The sequence below is a fragment of the Helicoverpa zea genome, chromosome 11 (assembly GCF_022581195.2).
Source record: "Helicoverpa zea isolate HzStark_Cry1AcR chromosome 11, ilHelZeax1.1, whole genome shotgun sequence".
Taxonomy (NCBI): Eukaryota; Metazoa; Arthropoda; class Insecta; order Lepidoptera; family Noctuidae; genus Helicoverpa; species Helicoverpa zea.
The window spans coordinates 2,691,848-2,715,655 of record NC_061462.1 but is presented as its reverse complement, the minus strand read 5'-3'; the positions used below and the strand labels follow the sequence as shown (position 1 = coordinate 2,715,655).

Sequence of the window (23,808 nt, the reverse complement as noted above, 5' to 3'; positions counted from 1 at the left end):
CTAGTTTTAACATTTAAAACGTCTACTACAACTTCACCTTCTTTCTAATTCCAGCTCCTTCTGGGAGACAACCAACTGGCCTACATTCCGTACGAAGAACTATCGCCACTACGTCAGCTGAGGTTCCTGGATCTTTCTAACAATCTGATCAAGCAAGTCCCGCCGGCTCATGATCTGAATGGAATCAAACTGTCTTTGGATTCTTTGAAGTAAGTACCCCCTACTATACTACCCTAAACTATTCTCTATTATTTAAATTATTTAGGAATGAGCACAAATTGGTTTTAAATATTAGTATATCAATAAACCAGTGGATATGGTACCAAATGTATTGCCATTTCCATCGTCTCAGGATTGTCGGCTCTGCATGAATTATTTTACCTATCGTTTATATTTATTTGGATTATTAATGCCTCTACTTTAAAATATTCTTCTAAAATTCCAGGTTAGACAACAACCTTATCAAGATACTGTATCCAGGGTCGTTCAAGTACTTCAACATTTTGAATTACACCTCTTTGGATGGGAACACCATTTATGCTTTGAGGGTAAGTTCTCCATTTTCTTTACTCCATCTCAAGTTGAATTTCAGGACCCAAACTATACCGACATTATATATTTTGTAATATTTAGTGTACTCAAAAGCATGACAAGTCTAAATAATATGAATGGGGTACGTAAAAAAACTCTAATTTTCAAGAAAATATTCTAGAACAATTTTCGAGGCACCACCAAATATAAACCGGGAACATTATCACAAGACGTATATTTCACATAAAAAGTACACCATTACGTTAGCCCATAAAGAGGTTTGAGGTCGTAAAAAATTCACTCCCATGTTTTATTTTATCATTGATCTCACGATTAAGTTAAAAGCAGCTGATGCTTGCGAAAGTTCTGGGTTTTATTCAATGCTTGTCTTGGAAATGGTCGAAAAACATGCACAATTGTAGGATCCAAAATGGGCATTACTGGACCTTGGAAACACCAAAAAATGTTTACAGTAGGTACATAAATTCAGAAGGAAATGCAACGAAGAATATTTCATGGTCACACAAGGGAACATACTATGTAGCGAGGCAAAGAGAAATGTAACAGTCTGAAATTATAGATTTACCAGATTCCAAGGAAAATATCAAAATCCTACAAAATATGCTATCCAAACCATAACATAGAAGTTAGTACTACAAAATTATTAATCTGTTCCTATTCCCATTTTCCAGGAAGACGCCTTCAGAAACGCTAAGATCAAAACCCTCTCACTACGGGATTGCAGTATATCGGAATTGTCACCAGCTTCCTTCGCTGGACTAGAGAACAGTTTGCAGAGCTTAGATCTGTCTGAGAACAACTTGACCATGATATCGAAGTTCATGCTAAATAAACTGGATTCTTTAAGGTTCTTGAACTTGAGAGAAAATAAGGTAGGTAAAGATATTATTTAACCACTTCTCTATCCACGATGCTGACACAATAGTTAAAATCGGTGTGTATCACATATGGGATAGTGAAGTTAGTAATAATAAAAATAGTACCATCAGTTTATAACCATGAGACTTGATTTGAGTGTTAATGGACGAAGAGGGAGATGAGATGGTAAAAGAGTAAAAAATAGCAGGAACTACATAAATAAAAAGAGAACGAATGGTAGCAAAACATTACTCCAACCGACCGAGTAATATTAGACAATAAAAAAAGTTTTCATATTCCGCTAATTTCTCGAAAGAGACGATAAGCTTCAGATCCTATCTAAGTTATTTTTATAAGAAAAAATAAAGATGGATTTTATGATATTCCAGGTCGATGTAAATCTACTGACATCAACTACACCATCAGAGTACTCTACGACGTCGTTCAACAACTTCCAATACAAACTGTTTTATTTGGACATCAGCAGTGCCAGCTCCATTGAAATGAGCCTGCAGGATTTTAGAAGGTAAGAACTTTGTGGGCTCTTTATGTAGAAGATAATCGTATTATTGGGTTATCTGACAGAACGATATATATTGAGATTTTTTTTTTTGCAAATTCTACGCCTCCTCGCTTCTAAACTCATTTGATTATGATGAAAGAATTATGTATTATGTTTCACATACAAAATACTACGATTATTTCAACCCACTTTGAACTCGGCATATCTATGGATCTCTAATTTGCACTTTCAAAAATATTATTGATCAAAATTACGACTAGCCACTGACCCTTGACAATAATTATTTTAATTTTCAGAATGAGATCACTCCGCTACTTATCAATAAGCAAGCTACTCCGGCAAAGTATAAGGACAGAAGATTTCCTAGAATTTGGAGTGGAACTAGAAGACCTGAAGATATTCGGCAGCACAGTGACCAGGATAGAATCCAGTGCCTTCCAACACGTTAGGACTATCAAGACCCTGGACTTGTCGGAGAATAATATTGAGTTCATTGATCCATTTGCTTTTGCTGAGGTTAGTAAATTCCACACTAATATTAGTGATAGATTCTTGATATATCCTCCTTTGAGGGAGCTACGGATAAGAATGGTTTAAGACCGCGAGTGATGAAATGCAACTCTTATACGACTCTAAAAAACTACTATAGATGATTTGTCAAGAAAATTTCAACCGTCAAAATGTCTTTATGGGAGCTACGTATGTTGAAAATGATGCCAATTTTGTATTCTATTAAATGAACATTTTCAATAACATATTTACTTATCTTATTACAGTTACACAGCCTAACAACGCTAAAGATGGCAAACGGTCTAGCAGACGTTGTGAAGATATTACCATTTGAACCACTGAAAGCCCTAATAGAACTACAATACTTGGACTTAAGCAACAACAAGTTGAAGAATGTTCCAGACACGTCCTTCCATTTCTTGTACAAATTGAAACGCTTGAACTTACAGGACAATTATATTGATCACTTCTCTAAAGGGACTCTGCAGGTTGGTTGAATAAAAGTAATAGATACATTTACTGGACATAATACAGACATAGAAAATAAAAACACATACATAACTGATAATGATACTCAACAAGATGATAATATAAATAATTCCAAAGTTGATAATAATTAATATTTAATTTTACAGGGTGACATACACGTACAATTAGAAAGCATATGCCTATCCCAAAATCAAATACGACAAATAGTTCAACATGCATTCGTTGGTTTGAAAGAGCTACAAGAAGTATTGATAGAAGATAACTTGATAGAACTGATACAAAGAAGAGCTTTTACCAGCCTTGATAATCTGAAGAAGATTAATCTGAAAGGAAATAGGATTTACGAAATCAGTGAAGAAGCATTCCAGAATATTCCAGCTCTCACTGAGTAAGTGAAAACATATTTTGCTTAGTAGAGAAACTATCTGCTAATTACTTATTATCTAAACCTTATAGTTAAGCCAAAGCCAAAACCTATACTAACATAAAATTTATTCGGACTATTCGGATTCGGATCAAGGATTATAAAGGCAATATCAAAACTTTTTCTTACTATACATACCCGAAATGACTATTTTTATTACGTTCCAGGTTGGACATTTCATTCAACAATCTTGACACGTTCAAATTCTCAATATTCGATCAAGTTGGGTCTGCCACGGCTTTGAAAGTCAACGCTTCATACAACAGAATCATTACGTTAACCGATTCAAATGCCCCAAGTTTCTTTACATCTAACTTCTACCCACCACCTAAAGCCCAAAGTAAGTAATTTTTAATAACATCTTTAATGATATTGGTGGCGTGTTTCTGCTTTGCTTTTAATATTTGCATGTTTTCTTCTTATTTTATTTCTTTACTAATATTTTCTCGTTCATCTTTTTTTACTTTCTCTGTCATCTCATTTGGGATTCAAGACTATTCATCAAACATCAGTATGTATGAAAGTATGCTCTTTTCTTACTTATTTTAATTTTAATGTTATCTTTTGTTTTTCTTTATATATGCTTCTAATCTGACTTGGCTTTCTACTTTTTGCTTTTTGCACAGGTTTCACATCCAATGAGGAAGAGCTTATTTTGACTCAAGGTGACATACCTAAATAATAACCTTTCACTCCATCATCAATTTCAGAAATCGAAATTATATGGTATCCGATTATTTCAGGTCTCGGAACAGTCTCGGTCAACATCAGAGTTTTGGATTTCTCGCATAACAATATTACCTACATCGCACCTTATTACTTTAGGTAATTCAAACTCTTAAAAAATATAGCAGTGTCTACTTCAGGCATCAAAGTCCTAAGTTACGTTTTGCATTTTACAGGCATGCAGATCTGACATTGACTGAACTCCATCTATCTCACAATAAGCTGAGAAATATAACTCGCGAAGTATTCGGATCTATGCACATGCTTCAATACTTGGATCTGTCGCATAACTACATCTACCAAATGGAATATGATTGCTTTAAGAGAGTTAAGAATTTACAGGTGAGGAACCTTTTTATTTTAGGTTATTAATTTGTAAAAGACATCAATTTATCCAGAAGATCGAAGATTTATTACCAAAAATGTTTCAACTAATGTTTCAGATCATAAACCTATCTCACAACCATATTATTGAGCTCCCAGTGGAAATATTCCACGACATGCAATCGTTGACATCGGTAGATTTGTCCGATAACCACATCAAGAATTTGGCTGACAATCTCATACCATCACCAGCCTTAGAAAGGTAAGATTCAAGTAATGGATACAACGATGTTTGTTAGGTTTTCTAAACAATAGATTGGAAAGAGGGAGATGTTCCTAAATAAGAACATATTTTTGTGCAAGTAAATAATTGAATTGTTGAGACTGAACTCGATTGGACTGCAAATAACAATGTACAACCATTTCCATTCACAGGTTAGACTTATCTGACAATGGACTATCAAGAATACCAACGAATTGCTTATCACCTGCAGCTTCAGCCAATTTAGTGGAATTAGATTTAAGTGGCAACACCATACCAGCCGTGGCTTTAGGAGACTTGGTCCAACGATACCGGGTAAGTACTACTTCAAGAGATTTTCTAAAACTAATCTAAAATCCCTTTGCATTTGTTTGAAGTTTTGCCAACTAACTGCTCGGTGAAATTAAAGCATTTGATTTGCAATGTGTAAAAGTTGATATTGAGTATACTTACCATAATTGGGAACTAATATAGTTTGAAGGAAACATGGTCATCTTATGTAAAGGAACTGCTTCTTGGAAGAAGAGTATTCCTTTATGAATTGTTACAAAATGTGTCACATCTTGACGAAGCTGAAGGTGTGATTGGCTGCAATGTAGATAATTAAAGAACAAAATCAATCTACCGCGCAGGCAATATGGCTAACTTCAGATTCGCCAAGATACACGATGTGTTAATTGAGTTAATTTTACATAAAAAGCTAAAAGTAAAGTTTCTTAGAAAAATCTTATATTACCAGCTTCAAAATCAAAAATCCTTGATCATGTTTCCAAAATTTTCTCTAACAGAGTTGAGTAGTATTTGCCAGTGTGTGCGTAGGTGCTAATGTGTTGTCCTGTGATGCATGTGTCGCCAGAACCCTGATCAGTTGGGCGAATACTGGCCCGAAGAGCCCGACTACAGTGACGAGTATATGTACCACACCGCTAGGCGAGATCACACCAGAGTGTTCCACCAAAAAAAACAATACCCGCAGAATATTTTGTACAAGGTAGATTGTTTAGATGTTCATGCCATTACTAACGTTGTTTATTTTGAACTAAGACACCTTTTTGCACTGCATTGTTTTCAGTATTTAGTTCTTTTTCTGCATTATTACAGTTTTGGTTTGTGGTTTTATCTCTTGTTTTCAGCTCAGTCATTATCAATTTCTTTACAATTTTCAGCATGTAATTTTCTTTATTGATTTTGTCTATTTTTGTTTCTATTTCAGTCACCGCCCGAGATTTTTAACTATTAGATTTCATTTCTGTCATTAAAATTAAAATATTGTTTTTATCTTCTTCATCATTCTTGCCATTTTATTCACATTATACGTATATTTGCAGTCTCTAGCCTGGTTGGACTTATCGAATAACCATCTAGTAAGGATAGAAGGTGGATCCTTCTCTGCTTTGCCTAAACTGCGGTGGTTGGACCTCAGTAATAATTCACCTTTCAATTCTGGAGAAAGAGGTACCACTATCTTCAAAGGACTGGAGAGAAGACTGTCCCATTTGGGGCTGAAGAATGTTAGCTTGCTTTCGGTAAGTATTTTACCCTTACACGCATTTTGACTCGAAGCATATTTCTATATTGTCAAAACTGCAATATTTCATTTCAGTTTGATGTGGTTTTCGAAAATTATTTATTGAAATTTTGTTTTATTCTTCAGGTGCCTTCGATGTCATTATCGAAATTGAAGAGTCTGGACTTGTCATACAATAATTTGCCTTCGATTCCTCCTGATACAACTGCGAACCTTACACGTCTTCGAGCATTGGACTTATCTTACAACGATCTTACTGCTGTACCTGTGGTAAGTACATAATAATACATTAACTCCTTCTAATTTTTGTTTTAATCCATATGTTATGCTATATTGGTCATACAGAATATCTTTTGAAAATGGTGGAATATACGTTTATTTTGCTGTGTTTCAGGCAACACATTCGTTGAGTGATCTCCGTTGGCTGTCTTTGTCTGGTAATCCCATCAGTGCCTTAATGAATACGAGTCTCTACGGAGTATCTCCTCGCCTTGAATATCTGGATGTGACTCATTTAAGATTGAGGATACTTGAAGTGAGTTTCTTATTTACAAGTATAAAAGCGATATTTCCAAGTTGAGATATGTATGATGGAGAAATTCATCAATCTCGACTTGGTAAAATCGCTTTTCCTTTATCAGTGTAAATATTAGTCATCAGTCTTTTACAAATATTTTCATATTTTATTATATGTGCTATCCATCAAACATTTTTCAATCCCATCTCTCTCCCGTGGGTGTCGTAAGAGGCGACTAAAGGGAACCTAAAGGCCAGTGCATAACATCTGTACTTTGGGCCACCCGCACGGTGACGGGTAATTCACCACAATAGCATTCCCAAAGAGGGTTGGTGTCAGGCAGGCGGCCGACCATAAAACTTAAGCCAAAACTTCTGCAGTATGAAGAAAGTAAATAAAGTTATGAGCGATAGGGCTAGGGCGTACCCCACAGGCGACGCGCAGGAGCAGCACCCGGCTCCTGTGGGAAATGGACAAGGGTTGTCGCACCAAAACGGGCGGGTGCGACGTAAGATGCAAGCTCAAAGTGTGAGAGAATTGAGATTGAGGTATGCGAGTTGGAATGTAGGAACGATGACTGGAAGAGGAAGAGAGCTAGCAGATGTTTTGAAAAGGCGACGAATAAATGTAGCGTGCCTGCAAGAGACAAAATGGAAGGGTGCAAGGGCTAGAGAGATAGGTGAAGGATATAAGTTTTTCTATTGTGGAAGTGACGGCAAGAGAAATGGTGTGGGTATAGTTTTGGACAACAGGCTGAAAGAATGTGTAGTAGATGTTAAAAGAATGAATGATAGACTAATAGCGGTTAAATTAATTGTGGACGGCAAGGCCATAAACGTGATAAGTGTTTATGCGCCGCAGTCAGGCTGCGAGGAGAGTGTAAAGGAGAAGTTTTGGGAGGACTTTGACTGCTTGATGATGAATGTACAGGATAGTGAGGAAGTCTATGTGGGTGGGGATTTTAATGGTCACGTAGGAAGACTGAGCGATGGATATGAGAGAGTGCATGGTGGTAGGGGTTTTGGAACCCGGAATGCAAGCGGCGAGACATTACTTCAAGCTGCCAGTGCCTTCGACCTGGCCATAACAAACACGTGGTTCAATAAACGAGAGGAGCACCTCGTGACATATAAGAGCGGCCACCACGCGACACAGATAGATTACTTCCTAGTGAAGCGGAGTAGTCTATGCTGTGTCAAAAACTGCAAAGTGCTGCCAGGCGAAGCACTAGTCACTCAGCACCGACTTGTGATTCTGGATGTCAAAGTGACTGTGTTGCCCAAAAGCAACAAAGATCGGCCCCCTCCAAGGATTAGATGACGTATGCTAGAGAAGGAAGAATGTGCTGATGTATTTAGGAGTCAGGTTGTGGACAAAATTTCAGAAATGAAGGAGATGGAAGGTAGATGTGTGAATGAATGTTGGAGTGAAATGGCAAGCCATATAAGGGAAGTCGCAAAAGACGTGTGCGGAGAGTCGAGAGGAAAAGGTTTGATAGATAGAGATACATGGTGGTGGAATGATGAGGTACAAAAGGTTTTGAAAGAAAAGAAAGTAGCATTCAAAGAGTGGCAGAATGTTGAAATAGTGAATGCAAGTCTGAAGGATGACAGAAAGAGAATCTACATGGAATGGAAGAGGAAAGCAAAGAAGGCGGTAGCAGTTGCCAGAGCTAAGGCGCAGGAGAGGTTGTACAACTCCCTGGACAGTCCAAGAGGCCAAAAAGAGCTCTACCGTATTACGAAAGAGAGAGAAAGACGATCGAGGGACATAACCCACATAAAATGCATGAAAGATGAATCTGGCAAGGTTTTATGTAAAGATGAGGAAATAAAAGAGATATGGAAGGTTTATTTTGAAAAGCTTATGAATGAAGAGAATGTTTGGAATGGAATACTCCAAGAGGCACAAGTAAATAAGGGATTGGTAAGAGAAATTAGCATGGATGAGGTTGAAAGAGCGCTTGGAAGTGTGAAAAATGGAAAGACCTTGGGCCCTGATGATATACCAGCTGAAGTATGGAAGGTATTAAAGAGGAACGGATGTATGTGGCTAACTTTATTCTTCAATAAGTTGCTGCATGAAGAAGTCATCCCGCAAGAATGGTGCAGTAGTTCGCTAGTGCCCATCTTCAAGAATAAAGGGGATGTGCAAGATTGCGGCAACTATAGAGGGATAAAGCTCATGTCGCATACTATGAAGGTATGGGAGAAAGTGATAGAGAAAAGAGTGCGAGAAGAGAGTGAAATTACCCAAAACCAATTTGGGTTTATGCCAGGTCGAGGGACAATGGACGCCATCTTCGCACTTCGCCAATTGTGCGAGAAGTACAGACGTGTGCACAGGAATCTGCACATGGTGTTCATTGACCTTGAGAAAGCGTATGATAGGGTGCCTCGGGAAGTGTTGTGGTGGGCCATGAAAGAGAAAGGTGTGCCTGGGAAGTATGTGGAGTTAGTTCGTGCGATGTACAGGCAGTCCTGTACGTATGTCCGATCGTCGGCCGGCAATACTGACCAGTTCAGTGTGGCTGTGGGCCTGCACCAAGGGTCTGCTTTAAGTCCTTACCTCTTCCTGCTTATTATGGACGCCTTGACGGCGGACATACAGGAGGAGGCACCCTGGTGCATGCTGTTTGCCGACGACATCGTCCTGGTTAGTGAAGACGGACCTGAGATCCAGAGCAGATTGGGGAGTTGGCAACAGAGACTGGAGAATGTTGGCTTAAAAATCAGCAGAACCAAGACCGAATACATGTTCTGCGATTTCGGCGGCCTCTCCAGTCCTGAAGCCATAGCGCTTGATAACGCACTTCTTCCAGTCTGCTCCGATTTCCGGTACCTCGGTTCGCTTATTCAGGGCGATGGCGAAATAGATCGGACAGTTACGCACAGAATTAACGCAGGATGGATGAAATGGCGGCAGGTAACGGGAACAACTTGTGACCCTCGTATTCCCCTTAAACTTAAGGGGAAAATTTACAAGAGTATGGTCAGACCTGCTGTCTTGTATGGATCAGAGTGCTGGCCCACAAAAGCGACGAATGAAAGACAATTGCATGCGGCAGAGATGAGAATGTTAAGAGGTATGTGTGGAGTTACGCGAATGGATAGAGTGAGGAATGAGTATATAAGAGGAAGTTTGAAAGTGGCGCCGGTATCAGAAAAACTGCGTGGAAACCGGCTGTCGTGGTATGGGCATGTGATGCGGAGGAATGAGAGTCATGTTGTGAGGAAGGTGATGAGTATGAACGTGGACGGATATAGTGGAAGAGGAAGACCAAAAAAACGATGGATGGATTGTGTGAAAGTAGATATGGTAAGAAAGAATGTTACTTGTGAGATGACGGGAGATAGAGGAGTATGGAAGAAGAAAACATGCTGCGCCGACCCCAAATGAAATTGGGATAAGGGCAGGAGGATGATCTACCCACCCTGTTTTAAAAGTAAATTTTTCTTTTCAGCATGGAGTGTTTAGCAAGATGTATGGTCTAAGAACTCTTAAAATATCAGCATACACAAATGTGAGAGAATTCAACGTACCAAAGTTACTATCATACAACACAGGCTTAGAGAACTTATTGATAGACACCGATTATGATAACGTGGAGTTTGGCAAAGAGATGTATGGGCCACTGCCGAATAAACTCGATAATATCACCATCACTGGCAGATATTTGAAGTATTTGACGCAGTACTTGTTAAGCGTAAGTACATTTTTGTGCAAACGGCTTTTTTATGTAATTAGGTATGAATTCGTGTTTTATTGCTACATGGCATTTTACCAACTCCAAAGAAAGAAAGAGATTCTCAATTCGTATTTTCAAATGTTTGATTACTATTGTTTCAATTTTTTAGGATTTTAATATCACTTTTATGTGTTTCAGGGAGTCCAATCCAAGGTACTCCGTCTCACAGTGTTCAACACAAGCGTAGAAGAGATAGCAAGTGAAGTGTTCTGGAGACCAGGCAGAGTCACCAACTTGACCCTAGACCTCAGGAACAACGACATCATGAGGGTGCCCAACCCTTCGCAGAGACCGTGGCCAAAGGTCCCAAACACGGTGTTCCTTCAAGATATTTTGATTGCTGGCAACCCATTGACTTGCGATTGTGGGATTGGGTAAGTTAACATTTTAATTAAGGATGGTACAAATTGGGAATTCAGATATATTTTATGTTGATATGTTGACTTTTATGATATTTGATGCATATTATAATCTAAGTGATTTTTTTTTATCTTGAGGTATAAAAAAATAGTTGAGTTACGTATCTTTTAGTCAATGGTTTTTGGTCAATGCCATACGTTTCACTTGAACATGGTTTCATTAGGAAAGTACATTAATATATTATTGTGTTTACAGTTGGATAAAGGCCTGGGACCGGAAAAGAAGGCAGTACCTCTGTGACAGCCCGTCTGACTGCATCTCGACGCGCGATGACGTCAGATTCGCCACATGTCCCACTTATGACAACAGAACTTTTGCTGACGTGAGTTGGTTTCTCAATAATTATTAGAAGCTCATTTTCACTGCCCACCCTGGACGACCGTCAGCGTTTCGAATTTATTTCTAAAGAAACCCTTCCCTTACATTTATTTACTTGCAAAGCATATTTTTTTATCGAAGTTCTTTTTTAAAACTTTGCTTTGCTTCTTCATCAATATATCATTTAACACTAACATCCTTATCATTCCAGGTTCTGACGAGAGATCTGGATTGTGAATGGAACAAAGGATTCCTAGGATCACCCAACTTCTACATAGTGTTAGGCATGACAATCCTAACGTGCTTGTACATATGAGGATTATTCTGGCTACTTAGGGTATACGAGGAATTCAACCTGATTTTGGCAAGGGTGTACAATTCTAGCATCTAGAGGCCTCATCAAGACGAACTCGTATATTTATTAGGAACAAATCAATTTTTGTACAGAATTAAATTCTGATGCTTACCTACCAACTTTTCGATATTTCGAAATTAGCAAACTATCATAGATTAAACCCGAAGAAGATTTTTATTATTCCGTTAAAGAAATATGTACATAAAATCAAATGCAATCGTTAGGAATTGTAAGAATCTTCTACGATCAAAAATATATCCAGATAAGAGTGAGATGAGATGATTTCCATACTGTACCTGTTGCTGTGGCCTACATACTGAGTCTTGGTCTGGGGATCCTGAATAGCCAAATCCTAGTTAGTGTTAGTGAAACGGAAGTATATGCTTTAAGACTTGAAGTCAGGACATTGACAGATGACGGAGAAAAAGTGACTTTTGTATACTTAAGTGATTGCGATAACTCTAGTGAAGCCTACTAAAATGTGATTTATCGTTTTAAAAATGGAAAGCAGATGTGTGATCTCAGAACAGTTGGATATGTTACCGTAACTTCATAACTCTTAGTAAATTACAGTTTGCGTTCCCCCAAAACCTATTTTGCGTGTGTAGTTTTAAGATTATAATTTCTACATTTCACGCATTTCGTGCACTGCCTTACATAACGAATTTTCTGTGATTATTGTCCAGAGTTTATGTCCAACTTGTATGGTGCGTTTGGTTTCACGATATTGTTATGAACCGCGTCTGGAAGTGCACTTAATGTGTTTTAGAAGTTGCATTTACGTCGATTTATAAGATAAGTTCACACGAAAGCAATGACTTAATTATGATCGTCTAAGTAGACTGCATTCGCTCGAATGGTATATGTGTTCGTCCATTATTAAGAGTAATAATATTATTTATAGATGTATTCATTTTTGTAATAGGTGACTTTAGGTGTAGACTAATCAGATCATTTATAAAGATTTCCTTATATAAAGTATCTTTAACTATTTCTTCATCGACATTTATTTCTTCGTACGTAGTTGTTTTGATATCATCGATTCGATGGTTTTAAATAACAAATTCTTGTACAAATAAAGTTTCAAACTCATCTTTCATAACGCCTATATTCAGAGTCACTGTCTTCAATACGAAAGCTTAATCCTATTCTATTTACTCTTTAATATTTTTCATTGTTTAGCTGTTTACAAAGTCTATCTGGTTATTGTTGGATAAACATATTTTATTACATATTATGTATAAATTAATGTGTCATTAGCTGTTATTGTATCGGAGCATGCTGTAATATATACATCATTGTACGTATATACTAGGATTTTATCGACTGAATTTAAGTGTTTCGGAGCTATATCGCTGGTTATTGTGTAAGAAATGTTGTTTGTATGATGTCCAATGTGGCTTGTTTTTATTGTTGCGTCGCTTAAATATTTTGGTCACGTTTTAATTTTTTCTACTAATATTTTAGACATGCACGCTAGCAATAGTTTAGTCGGTTGAGAGTTGCATGTTACTCGTAGCTTTCTTATACATTTCTATAACTGAGTGAGTTCAATTGAATACCTCTTCTTCAGTGGTCCAGTTTGTGCTGTCAGGCCTATTGTTGACTTTTGTTTTCAATGCCATTTCACGATGCACTGATTCTGTTTCTCATTTCAAGGTCATTCACGAAACAATTTTTAGTATCACGCCAGCGTTAAGTTTGGTATTGAAAACAAAGGGATGTCGTTGTAACAATGAATATATTTTGTGATATATATTAATCTCTAATCCTTCTATTTTTGATAAAGCCTACAATGAATATTGCTGAACTAAACGGGAATTGTATAGCTGAATAAAATTGTCATTATGGATAAAGTTACCGCTTCTGTATAGTTAAACAGACCGCAAAGTCAATTGTTACATAAAATATTTTTCCTTCGATGGTACTAAATGTTATATTGTATTTTATTCGAATAATAGCTTGCTTAACTAATTAGTGTTTAAATCGTAGACCGGCATCATGTGATTTTTGACCAATGATAGCTAAAAGCATAATTCTGTGGTCGGTTTAGTTGAAATAGTATTTCTTGAAAGCTCCCTGCAATACTCAAACTTGTTGCAACTTCAAATTAATCTATGTAAGGTAAAAAGGAATGTACATTATAAACTAACGGTTATTACATAAACTTTGGTACGGTTTTACAAAGGCTTGATGTAAAGATAAAGAGAAACCTCATTGCTTATTAGTGCCATCAGTAGCAAAACTCGGTTATAACGAGAACATACAAATTATATAAAATCTTCTGCAAGGTCCATTGTGATAGAAATAGCTAGTGCCAATTTAATTAAATAAAGTATTTGAATAACAATAATCTTTGGATGGAAATGTAATTTTTGTTTTGCGATTGGAATCGTGAGATGGGAATTACTGATGCTCAGATGCGATTGTATGAAAACTTACCAAGTTATTTAAAATATATTATTTAAAAGGTGTAGGATAGTCTATAACGTTCTAAAGGGTACATATTAGCATTATCACAAAAATCTATAGTACGATAATTCAGTTGAAGCCATAAAATACTGTCAGTATTATTTGGTCGGTGGCTTAGTTTTAAGAGAAAATAAATCATCTAACATTACGATTCTTGTGTTTTGTTTGTTATGTTTTACTTTATAAGTGTATGGTCCAATCGTAAAATAAAACTTACTGAAAAAATACTTATGTTAAGTTTTCAATACGGTTTTAACTTCCATAAAGTGCTGTAAATATGTTTTAAATACTATTTTCTTTGTAATTGAAAATTAAGGAGATTATAAAAGTAAAGAGATGCATTCATCGCTATTTCAATGAATTAAAATATTATTATTTCAAGGGACGTAGGACGAAGGAGTGTTTTTGTCTTCACTACTTAAAATAGTGTGAAATAAAAATAAGTTATCATTGAATTATTAGCGTATTAAAATAAATTATTGCGTAAATATTACACTGAGGTTTTATTTCCCTTTCAATCATCACTTTTAAATCAGTAAAAATGCCTGAAAGCAAAATTTATTTTGTCTGGCCTCGTAGTCGTGATGGACAAGAGATTAAAGAGATAAAAGTTTGATTCCATGTCAGGCAAAACAAACAAAACAAAACTAAGACACCAATTTTCTGAGTAAAAGTGAAGGCAAAGTCTGGAGTCACCAACCCTCAATGAGCAAGCATAAATGGTGATTAACGCTCGTTCCTTCTCTCAATGGGAAGAGGCCGCAGCTGCAGTTGGAAACATAAATTGGCTAGTAATGTTAAACAAAAACATAGATGTACTGTTAGGTACAGGCACTTATTTCAGCGAGTTTCGAGTTTTAAAACTGCATGATGCGTCCCTCAACATACTTACGATTCAATAGTGCAAGACCTACTTTCTATCCTAGCTACGTCCTTCAAACCTAAAATAACCTTCCTCTCAACGTGTCCTATATTCCATATATTATCCCTATATTTCAAAAGGTCAAAACAGAAACGTTTCTGCCCACGGAGGAAGGAAAAATAGCAGAGATGCCATAAGGAAGGTAGGTCAGGCGCCATCTTGTCGGTCAATGTAACGCACGGTGATCAGTTACCAGTTCTAACGAGACGTTCAGGTTCCTTGTCAAATGAAAACCAATTTATCAAAGATTGGACTTGAATGATCATATTTTGAAAATAATTGGAAGATTATATTTTGAAAATAATGGGCGGTTCTAATGAAGACGTGTAAGGGCGGAGCTAGTAACGTTCCTCGTCCGACGAACACACGCATTTTGGAGCGCCGCTTTCATATGAGATTATGACATATCCGCTAGTCATTTTGTTCTCCATGTTTCTGCCCTACATGTTGGTCCATTTGTGGCAATCTACTGGCTCCAATACTAGTAATTGAATCGGGCACCCCACGGCGAACAAAATTAGATGGGAAATGAACGGCAAAACGGACCAATGTTTTTATATTATATTTACGAATGATGGGAGATAATAATGATGAGATGTGTATTAAATAATACTATTTATTTGTTTGGATGCAATACCTATTGTTTGCGTAGGTAATTGGATACAATAATGTAATATTGAAAATATCGGATACAAGAGGCAAATAAAAAGTTAGATACTTGTATTGATTTTATTTGATTCGCAAATAGACGAAATGCGTCGCTAAATATTTTACTACACTAAAAGGGCTTAATAGATATGGATGAGAATGAGAAAGGTTTGGTCACCGGAAAAATGCTGATAGTATTATTTTTAACCAGATATGCGAAATAGTTCTCTCAGTATGTGAAGTTGAGATTTAATAAATATTAAGAACAGAAGATGGTGAGAACCATTCATGGTGTATGACTAATGGTGTTCCACCACATTTCCTATGAAATTCTCGCGCGCAAAAATATTCGTTTGTTGTAGTATGTTTTGAAATGTTCACATATTTTTCACATCACAGGACAAAGCTTTTCAAATATTTGTTACGAGTTTCACTGTTTATGCACGTGCTTCGTTTGTGTATTTGTATACAGGAACAAATTCTAACTATTGACATTTCTGCCCTTACCGATATTATAAATTCAAAAAACATACAAACACACAAACTCATTAGTGTTTGATGCGACTGCACGGGAAAACGACTGCGACGATTTACATGAATGGTATGGTTGGTACGCTGGAAACGGTGTAAGGCTCATTAGATTAAAAAAAGTAATTTCTTCGAAACGTGGGTAAACGGCGGGAAAATGTAGCAAAAAATAAAAAAGTTATTTCAATCAATTGATTGTATAATACCCGTATAAATTACAACTACAACTAAAACATTGAAAAGTGTAAACTAAGTGGTTTAAAAACTATACATTTTAACATTATACCTGTACATATTATACGTTAACACTAATGTATACTATCGCTTTTCTGGAGCTACGTACAGTAAGAAGTTGATCGTCGAGGGCCCACCGTCGTACCATAGCTTGCACTGTATAGCAAGTGAAATGCCCATTGTGAAGTCCGTAATCTGTATCGCAACTAAAGGAGACTTCCCATCTTTCTCAAGAGGAAAAGCACTCGCATCATAACCTGGGGGGTCAGGGAAATACTTTATCCTACCAATGTGCTCTCTATCATAGGAGTGGTACCCACCACACTGCAGCCAAAACTTCGTTTTATCTCCTTTCATCCATTCTTGCACCTCAGCTGGCGCCGACTTCGCAATCGTTGAGTTCGATTGCAGCGGATGACCAGCCCAATTTAATTTCTTATTAATTCTTATAATTACACAAGGTTGCTCGCCATAACCATAAGGAGATTGTCCACATGGCCCCAGTTTACTGATTTCTCTTTTCCGTCTATTACTCAATAGGAGCTTGTCAAGTGCCTGAACATATTTGTCATAGTCGTTCTTCTCGCCACTATTGTACCAAATCAATGGTAAGTTCGATTCAGACGTCGGCGCAGCTGTTAATCCTATAGCATGTTCTGGGTACCTAAAGGCATCAAGTCTGTCCATATTTTTGTAGTCTATCAATATTTTGAGGATTTCTAATGATGAGTAGAGTAGTACGAGGAAAAACGTGCCTAGAAATAAGAGGTACATCACTGAATACGCTAAGATGCACATCCAACTTTTGCATGTTCGCCCGAAGAATTGTTTGGTCTCTTTATTGTAAATGCACTTTAATATCCTCCTCCTCAATGGTAGTTCTTTATGGTCTCCATGATCGATGGGCGCTGGTGGTGCTGATGGTTTGCCACTAGAAGGTGGGAGCGGAGGCAATGTCTTGGGTACCAAATGAGTCTGTCTCAACTCTGTATCTTCATTGCGCCCTGATGCCATTTTATTGGTACTAAAATTAGAACATTTCTTGGCCTAGAAATAACACTTCTACTTGAAAGACGTCAATATTAAATTGACTGATTGATTAAATTAGTTGTCAAAGAGCTGCTTCATTCAGTGTGGTTATGGTCATTGAAAAAGGCATCACCAAACAGGGTGAATGATTAAAATAATTGACTATTGTCGCATTGTGAATATATCCGATTTTCAGTGAAGGTAAAAATAAAAAATATAGTAAATTAACCTTTAACTAAAATCAGTTTCTTATTGGCACAATTGAAATATGCTTAGAAATATTAGTAACCGCGACTTAGTTAAAAAATAATAAAGCATCATGAGGAATATTTACAGAGAACGAAAACTAGACCACAGAAATCCTTAAATACACTTTAAAATATTCCCAAAGTCGCTCCGTAATAAGCTCCTCAATTTAATATCAACAGTACTTTCACATCATTGCATTATATTATTTCAAACAAAGGCTCCTTGCGCCCATGTTTACCGAATTTTCGCTGGAAATATTTCACGAATTCTGTAGTACAATTTATTTGACAAATCGCGTTGTTGAGTGTACGCGTAAGAGCTTGTTCCTGACAGCCAGTGCTGGCAAGCAACGTATGCTATTTCCTTATGTCGTGTCCCATTTTGCATGAGTAGGAAAATACTGCTTGAATTTTCAAAAAGCAGCAACTGTGAAGAGTAATCATGCATATGTCATGAAAGTTAAAGTTTATGTGTGTTTCTATCTAACCTGACCTTATACGCACGTGTTCGTTGCTTGTAGGTAACTTTCGTAATTTGTAAGAAGTTTGAAGAAAGTAGTAAGTTATTCTAGTATTCTCAAACAAAGAAGGATTTCACAAATTCAAAGTGCCCTTTGCACGTCGTGTTTCCAGTTTTCACCAAACTAAAAATATAATGTTCTTCTGTCTTAAGTACCTACACATAAATAGTAGTGAGTTAGAGCAAAAAATCTATAAGTTCATTTCGAGCCATACCTTTTATGACAAAACTAACCACACAATTAAATATACTATTCTACCTCCCTTTCAACAGAAGTCTCCAAAAAAATGAAAGACCCTTTAATGAGAAAGTCGCAAATTGCCTGCGTATATTACGTCATCAGAGTCCATTCATCGCTAATCTACCTCATTACTGCCAAATAGAAGACTTATTTCTTTTCTCACGTAGTAATAAAAACTTTTTGCTTTCGTTTCAATAGGTTTTCTCGAGCTACCCGAAGCTACCCAACTTTTTGGACAAAATAGTTCTGTCTATGTTTATGGGAAAAGTTTTTTTATGAGAAATATGTTGCCTGTTGTTTATTTTTTTGAATTTATCGTGCAAATCTACTGGGACCCTTCGCCTATATTTTAGTCGTACCCATAGACCGTTTGTTTATATTGCGAACTTCGCAATATGAACCTGGCCATACAGGGCCGTCTTTAAACTATTTGAGGCCCTGGGCACATTAGGATCATGGGGCCTCTGTGACCTTGAGAAAACACTATTTAGTTATAATATATAAAGAAAATAGACAAACAAGGTTCTAAATTTATTTTTATTTAGTTACTAACTACACTCTTTTGCAAAAAAAGCGGGCGCCTACTCGAAATCTTGGTTTTAAGGACTTTACGTGTATTTCAAAGGGTTTTAATGACTGTAATATGTTACTTGCATCAAAAGAGACCAAGCATGCGTGAGAGTGTATTCTAAATTTGAATTTTGGAGAAATGTTAAGAAACTGGTTAAACCTTGCTTGGGATTCATTCCTGGTAGAAAGTTCGTCGGCGTTTTGAAAAGTTTTTGACCTGATTTTCAGAAAACTGATAATGCAGTTTAAATGAATGATTAATGAACCTTTCTTTTACATCAAAACATTTTTTAAGAACTATGCATCTTTGATAAAATTTTCACCTGCTCTAAATGGTCTATGTATAATGATGTTGATGGCAATGTTAAGAGTTTCGGTATTTTTGTGTAAAGCCTTCTATTGTTTAGATATTGTACCCATGCGGTTTAAAGTATCCCTTTCTGAAAAACAAACACAATTTAGAGGAGTCTCAGTACTTTGGATTGCGACAAAACCAATTTGAAGTTAGCAGTGCCGATCACAACTCGTCTCCTATCAGATTTTGACATTTAGAAAATACCAAATTTTGGGATAAATATTAAATTAACCATATGAAAAATGTTGAGGAGGGTTAAAGCTATGCAAAAAGTAAAATTATTGCCGCGTTGAAGCTTTCGATAACTCCATAGGTGTCGGGTTACTAAACTATGTTTTAGCTGAAAAGGTGTCGTGAATTCAAAATTATTGGCCGAAGATATGTTTCTTAAGAAATGAGCAGGTAGCCAATTATTGTTATGATTTAAGCAGGAAAGTGCTGTAGATACACGAAAACCTCGGCGCAGGCAGGTTTATTTCACAAAATGTCCGTTTGATGAAAACACGTTATTTGAACGCTCAGACTGATAGATCTTCAGAGGTCTGCGGGGTTTCCCCGGAGGCGCGGTTGTTGAAAAATCAGTGGTTACGAGACCTCAATACTTCATGCTTACAGTCTATCCGTTAATTTCTGTATTTTGTAGAATTTCAAGATTTTTCAAACTCTGATAGGAGACGAGTTGTGATCGGCACTGCTAACTTTAAAGTGGTTTTGTCGCAGCCTAAAGTACTGATACACCTCTTAATCATGTTTATTTATTAGGAAGGGATATTTAAAACCACCTGGGTACAATATCTAAACGATCGAAAGCTTTACACAAAAATACCGTAACTCTTAATATTGAAATCAATCATTAGTATGTACCATTTAGAGCAGGTGAAAATTTTATTAAATATGCGTAGTTTTACAAAACTGTTTTGACGTAACAGAAATGTACATTAATCATTAATTTAAACTGCATTATCAGTTTTCTGAAAATCAGGTCAAAAACTTTTCAAAACGCCGACGAACTTTCTACCAGGAATTTGTCCCAAGCAAGGTTTAACCAGTTTCTTAGCATTTATGAAAAATTTAAATTTAGAATACACTCTCACGCATGCCTGGATAACCCTTTTGATGCTAGTAGCATACTTCAGTCATAAAAACCCTTTCAAATGCAAGTAAAGTCCTTAAAACCAAGATTTCGCATAGGTGCCCGCTTTTTTTGCAAAAGAGTTTATACAAATATAGGATATATAAAAAATAATCAACAAAAGTAACTAGCTTTGCATAAAATCCTTAGATTAACCCTATGTTGATTGCAAAGTTACCCTTCTAGATTTAAGATGAGGAAAATCGTTAATCACTTCTTAAAAATCTATGGTATTGAGAATATCACATTCTATGGACATCAGCGACAATCTAATCTAGTTAATCTCTCTTGAAGCATTGTACTTCTTAATTCATTTTTTATTCGTTTCAATTTGGAGAAGGAGCGTTCTCCGCTGCAGTTAGTTATCATCATGGTTAAAAATATTCTCAATGCAATTTCTACGTTAGGAAATGTGTCTTCAATTTTGTTTTGCTTTAATAGATTATATAGTTCCTGTACACTGTTAGGTGCTTGAACATTTTTAAAGTATTCTTTTAAATGTTCATTATCATTCTTTTAATTGGTCATTATCATCAGATTTCTCAAAATTAATGTTTTTTGGTAATACCTAAATATCGGTTATCATTTGGTAATCTGGCAGGAACTAGGGGGCCCCATTCGATCGCGGGGCCCTGGGCACTTGCCCATAGTGCCCAGTGGAGAAGAGGGGCCTGTGGCCATAGTATTGTATAATAGCAAATAGGATTCTACCATTCTTCTGCCTCATTTTTAAATATCCATCCACAATCTAGCCTTATCAGGAGCTGCTTTACTAAGTATCGACTGATTTCTACACGTGCCAGCCACTAGCTAGAAAACTCTCAATATTTATTCTATTCACACTGCTACTTATAATTTAACGTAACTGAATACATATAGGTAAGTAAAGCAGCAATTAATATAATGATTGGCAATCGAAATTCTGAAAAGACTCTTTGTGTCGTATCAAAAAGCAATTAAGTATAATTATCTCAAATTATACGCAAAGTACTCATGTTAATTGGAAAGGAAAATTCCGAAAAGTCTTTTTCTATGTCTTAGTAAGCTTTTAAGTAAACAAAGCACGATCTTAGATAAGGTCTGATCTCTTCTGAAAGGGTCTTACTCATACTTTGAGGCTTAGTTTGAATTTGAAAATATTGAGTTCAACGTAATATTTAAGGCACACTAATACTTTTAGTCACCTACAGTATTTTTACAGGGATGAGGGAAATTGGTAGTGGTACTTACACATTACTTATATGGAAGAAACTGCACAAACGGTCTGACTCTGAAGTCAGGAATAATAATAAGCTTTTTATATTCTCAATCATTTGTTAAAATGGTATTCCCAACACAAGTTGGATTTTACTTTGGGTACCAAAGTCAAAATACACTAAAGATCAGAAGACAGGGATCCAACTTTTTTTTAAATTGCCCAAATCAGGAACTTACCATTCTTGCAGACGCAATGTCCTAATCACTGAGTAGGTATCTTTCTGAGAATACGGTTACTAACTATTGTGCAAAAATAACGGCTCTGATCCCAATCATCTATTTACTGGTTTACTTATAAAATGGCACTTTCTTGGTGTGCATGTTTCTCGTGAAGGCAATAAATCGTGGTCATTAGATGTGATTTATTCTCTAGTGTGAAGTAATTGATACACAACTCTTTTTAATGATGGCAGAACACCATGTAATGTATGGTTCCTAGAAGAAGAAAACATTTTAAAACAGATAACTACTTATATTATTTCTAGAGTCACTTTGTAGAATAATTTACAAGCACCTCAAACTTTAATTTGCTATCTGAAAGACCTCCTATCCTTAGTTTGTACCTACATATAGTCACGATCAATAAGTGTATGATTAGCAAAAATACATAAAACATTCTACTATTGTATTAATTAAAGATCAACATTTTAACTAGCACAAAATGTTTTGTAAGCCACGAAATAGGTCTCAAAGTTTAAACTGTTCTACAATTTTATTTTAATGCAAGTGAATACATACTACCTGCTACACGTGGCTGTACCCAGAAGAAATAAAACATATTCTTTATACATCCAACTTCAGTAATAACTAGGTAAGTACATAAACAAGACTGCACCTACACAATATCCCTAAGTGTTTGCGTTACGAACATACACTAGTACTGCAATAAAACAAGCGCACCTAAGTTGTTACGCAGCTAAGTACACGGACTGTTAGCCATGTTAACCTAGGCTAGTTCTGTGTTTAAAGCCAAGTTGCACTGAAAAGATAAACTAGTGATTTTGGTAAACAGATCATCATCATCTCCCGAACCTTTTTGCCAACTATGTTGGGATTGGATTCCAGTCTGACTGGATGCAGCTGATTGTTACCCGGACAACCCAAAGTAAGTTTGGTTGTCAGAGTCACTGGCTTCTGATTACCTGTAACGACTGCCAAAGATGTTCGAGTGACAGCCGTGGCTTACGTTTATTGTGCCCTCCGAATACAGTGTTAGTGTTCGAGATGTGCATCAGAAATTAAAATCTAAAATAGTCGAAGTTAAACATTACGGGCCTTACTACAAAAACTTTACACTTGTCTAATAAAATTTTGGCTGCAAAATGAACCATATGTCAACGTCATAATTTGACATTTTTTTAGACAAGGCATAAACTGACGTTTAAAAGTTTTTGTGGTAAGACGGTAACACTCAAACCATCTCCGTGTGAGATGAGGGCTGTGCCCAGCAGTGGGACGATAAAAAGGCTGATGACGAAGAAATATATTATTGGGGACTTTTGTTCCTCAAACGATTGATTGAAGAAAAATTAGGATTCACAAAAATGTTTGCTTCTTAGTAAATAATAAATTGTCGTATAAGCTATCACATAAACGTCTGTTGGTGAAATTGGTCCAAAATATACTTAAGTGACGTATTTAACTTAGCCTTCGCTTAATTCTGAACTAAAGTTTTGTTAGCGACATGTTCTGTGAATACGTCTGAATATCCAAGTAACAAATAGAGAGGAGCTCGTGAATATTAACAGTTGCACGAGTCGATAGATCATTCTGTTAGTAGATCGATCATCAATGTTAAACATCTCTTGGAGCTTTCTGGCCATGGACCATCTACATCGTGACGAGTTCTTCTGTGTTTTGGCAGGCACGGTACTTTGGTGGGGGTTGTTACTTGATCATCTTTAACATCTTTGACATTCAGTCTTATTAGGTAAATGGGTTGAGAAGGTCGGAAAGTCGATTCATCTACACTCCGAATGACTGGAAGCCAACCCCACCATTTCTGGGAAAAGTCAAGGCAGATTAGTGTTTATTTACAAGCCAATGAGTTACATCGAACATTAACTACCAAAAAGCTTAACAAACATTTAGAAGTAAA

At 36.4% G+C, this 23,808-nt stretch overlaps 2 protein-coding genes across 3 annotated transcripts in view; one reads left to right on the top strand and one right to left on the bottom strand.

The window, feature by feature from the left end:
- The window catches only part of LOC124634301 (chaoptin), an 84,641-nt gene extending 70,122 nt beyond the window's left edge, over positions 1 to 14,519 (top strand). The window contains exons 6-25 of one of the 2 annotated variants that reach the window (XM_047169830.1): positions 55 to 209; positions 446 to 548; positions 1,224 to 1,424; positions 1,800 to 1,936; positions 2,230 to 2,449; positions 2,710 to 2,931; positions 3,079 to 3,320; positions 3,524 to 3,696; positions 4,100 to 4,181; positions 4,259 to 4,424; positions 4,526 to 4,668; positions 4,842 to 4,983; positions 5,525 to 5,659; positions 5,997 to 6,194; positions 6,323 to 6,466; positions 6,591 to 6,731; positions 10,177 to 10,419; positions 10,600 to 10,835; positions 11,077 to 11,203; positions 11,411 to 14,519. In XM_047169830.1, the coding sequence (XP_047025786.1) occupies positions 55 to 209; positions 446 to 548; positions 1,224 to 1,424; positions 1,800 to 1,936; positions 2,230 to 2,449; positions 2,710 to 2,931; positions 3,079 to 3,320; positions 3,524 to 3,696; positions 4,100 to 4,181; positions 4,259 to 4,424; positions 4,526 to 4,668; positions 4,842 to 4,983; positions 5,525 to 5,659; positions 5,997 to 6,194; positions 6,323 to 6,466; positions 6,591 to 6,731; positions 10,177 to 10,419; positions 10,600 to 10,835; positions 11,077 to 11,203; positions 11,411 to 11,515 (3,315 nt within the window). In that variant the 3' untranslated portion in view covers positions 11,516 to 14,519. The remainder of the gene's footprint in view (positions 1 to 54; positions 210 to 445; positions 549 to 1,223; positions 1,425 to 1,799; positions 1,937 to 2,229; positions 2,450 to 2,709; positions 2,932 to 3,078; positions 3,321 to 3,523; positions 3,697 to 4,099; positions 4,182 to 4,258; positions 4,425 to 4,525; positions 4,669 to 4,841; positions 4,984 to 5,524; positions 5,660 to 5,996; positions 6,195 to 6,322; positions 6,467 to 6,590; positions 6,732 to 10,176; positions 10,420 to 10,599; positions 10,836 to 11,076; positions 11,204 to 11,410) is intronic. The other variant, XM_047169831.1, reaches the window with a different exon arrangement.
- A 1,915-nt stretch (positions 14,520 to 16,434) lies between these two features.
- On the bottom strand, positions 16,435 to 17,372 carry LOC124634754 (sodium/potassium-transporting ATPase subunit beta-1-like). The gene has a single exon (XM_047170419.1). The coding sequence runs from the start codon at positions 17,370 to 17,372 to the stop codon at positions 16,443 to 16,445; it is 930 nt and encodes a 309-aa protein (XP_047026375.1). The 3' UTR covers positions 16,435 to 16,442.
- Positions 17,373 to 23,808: the final 6,436 nt, after the last annotated feature.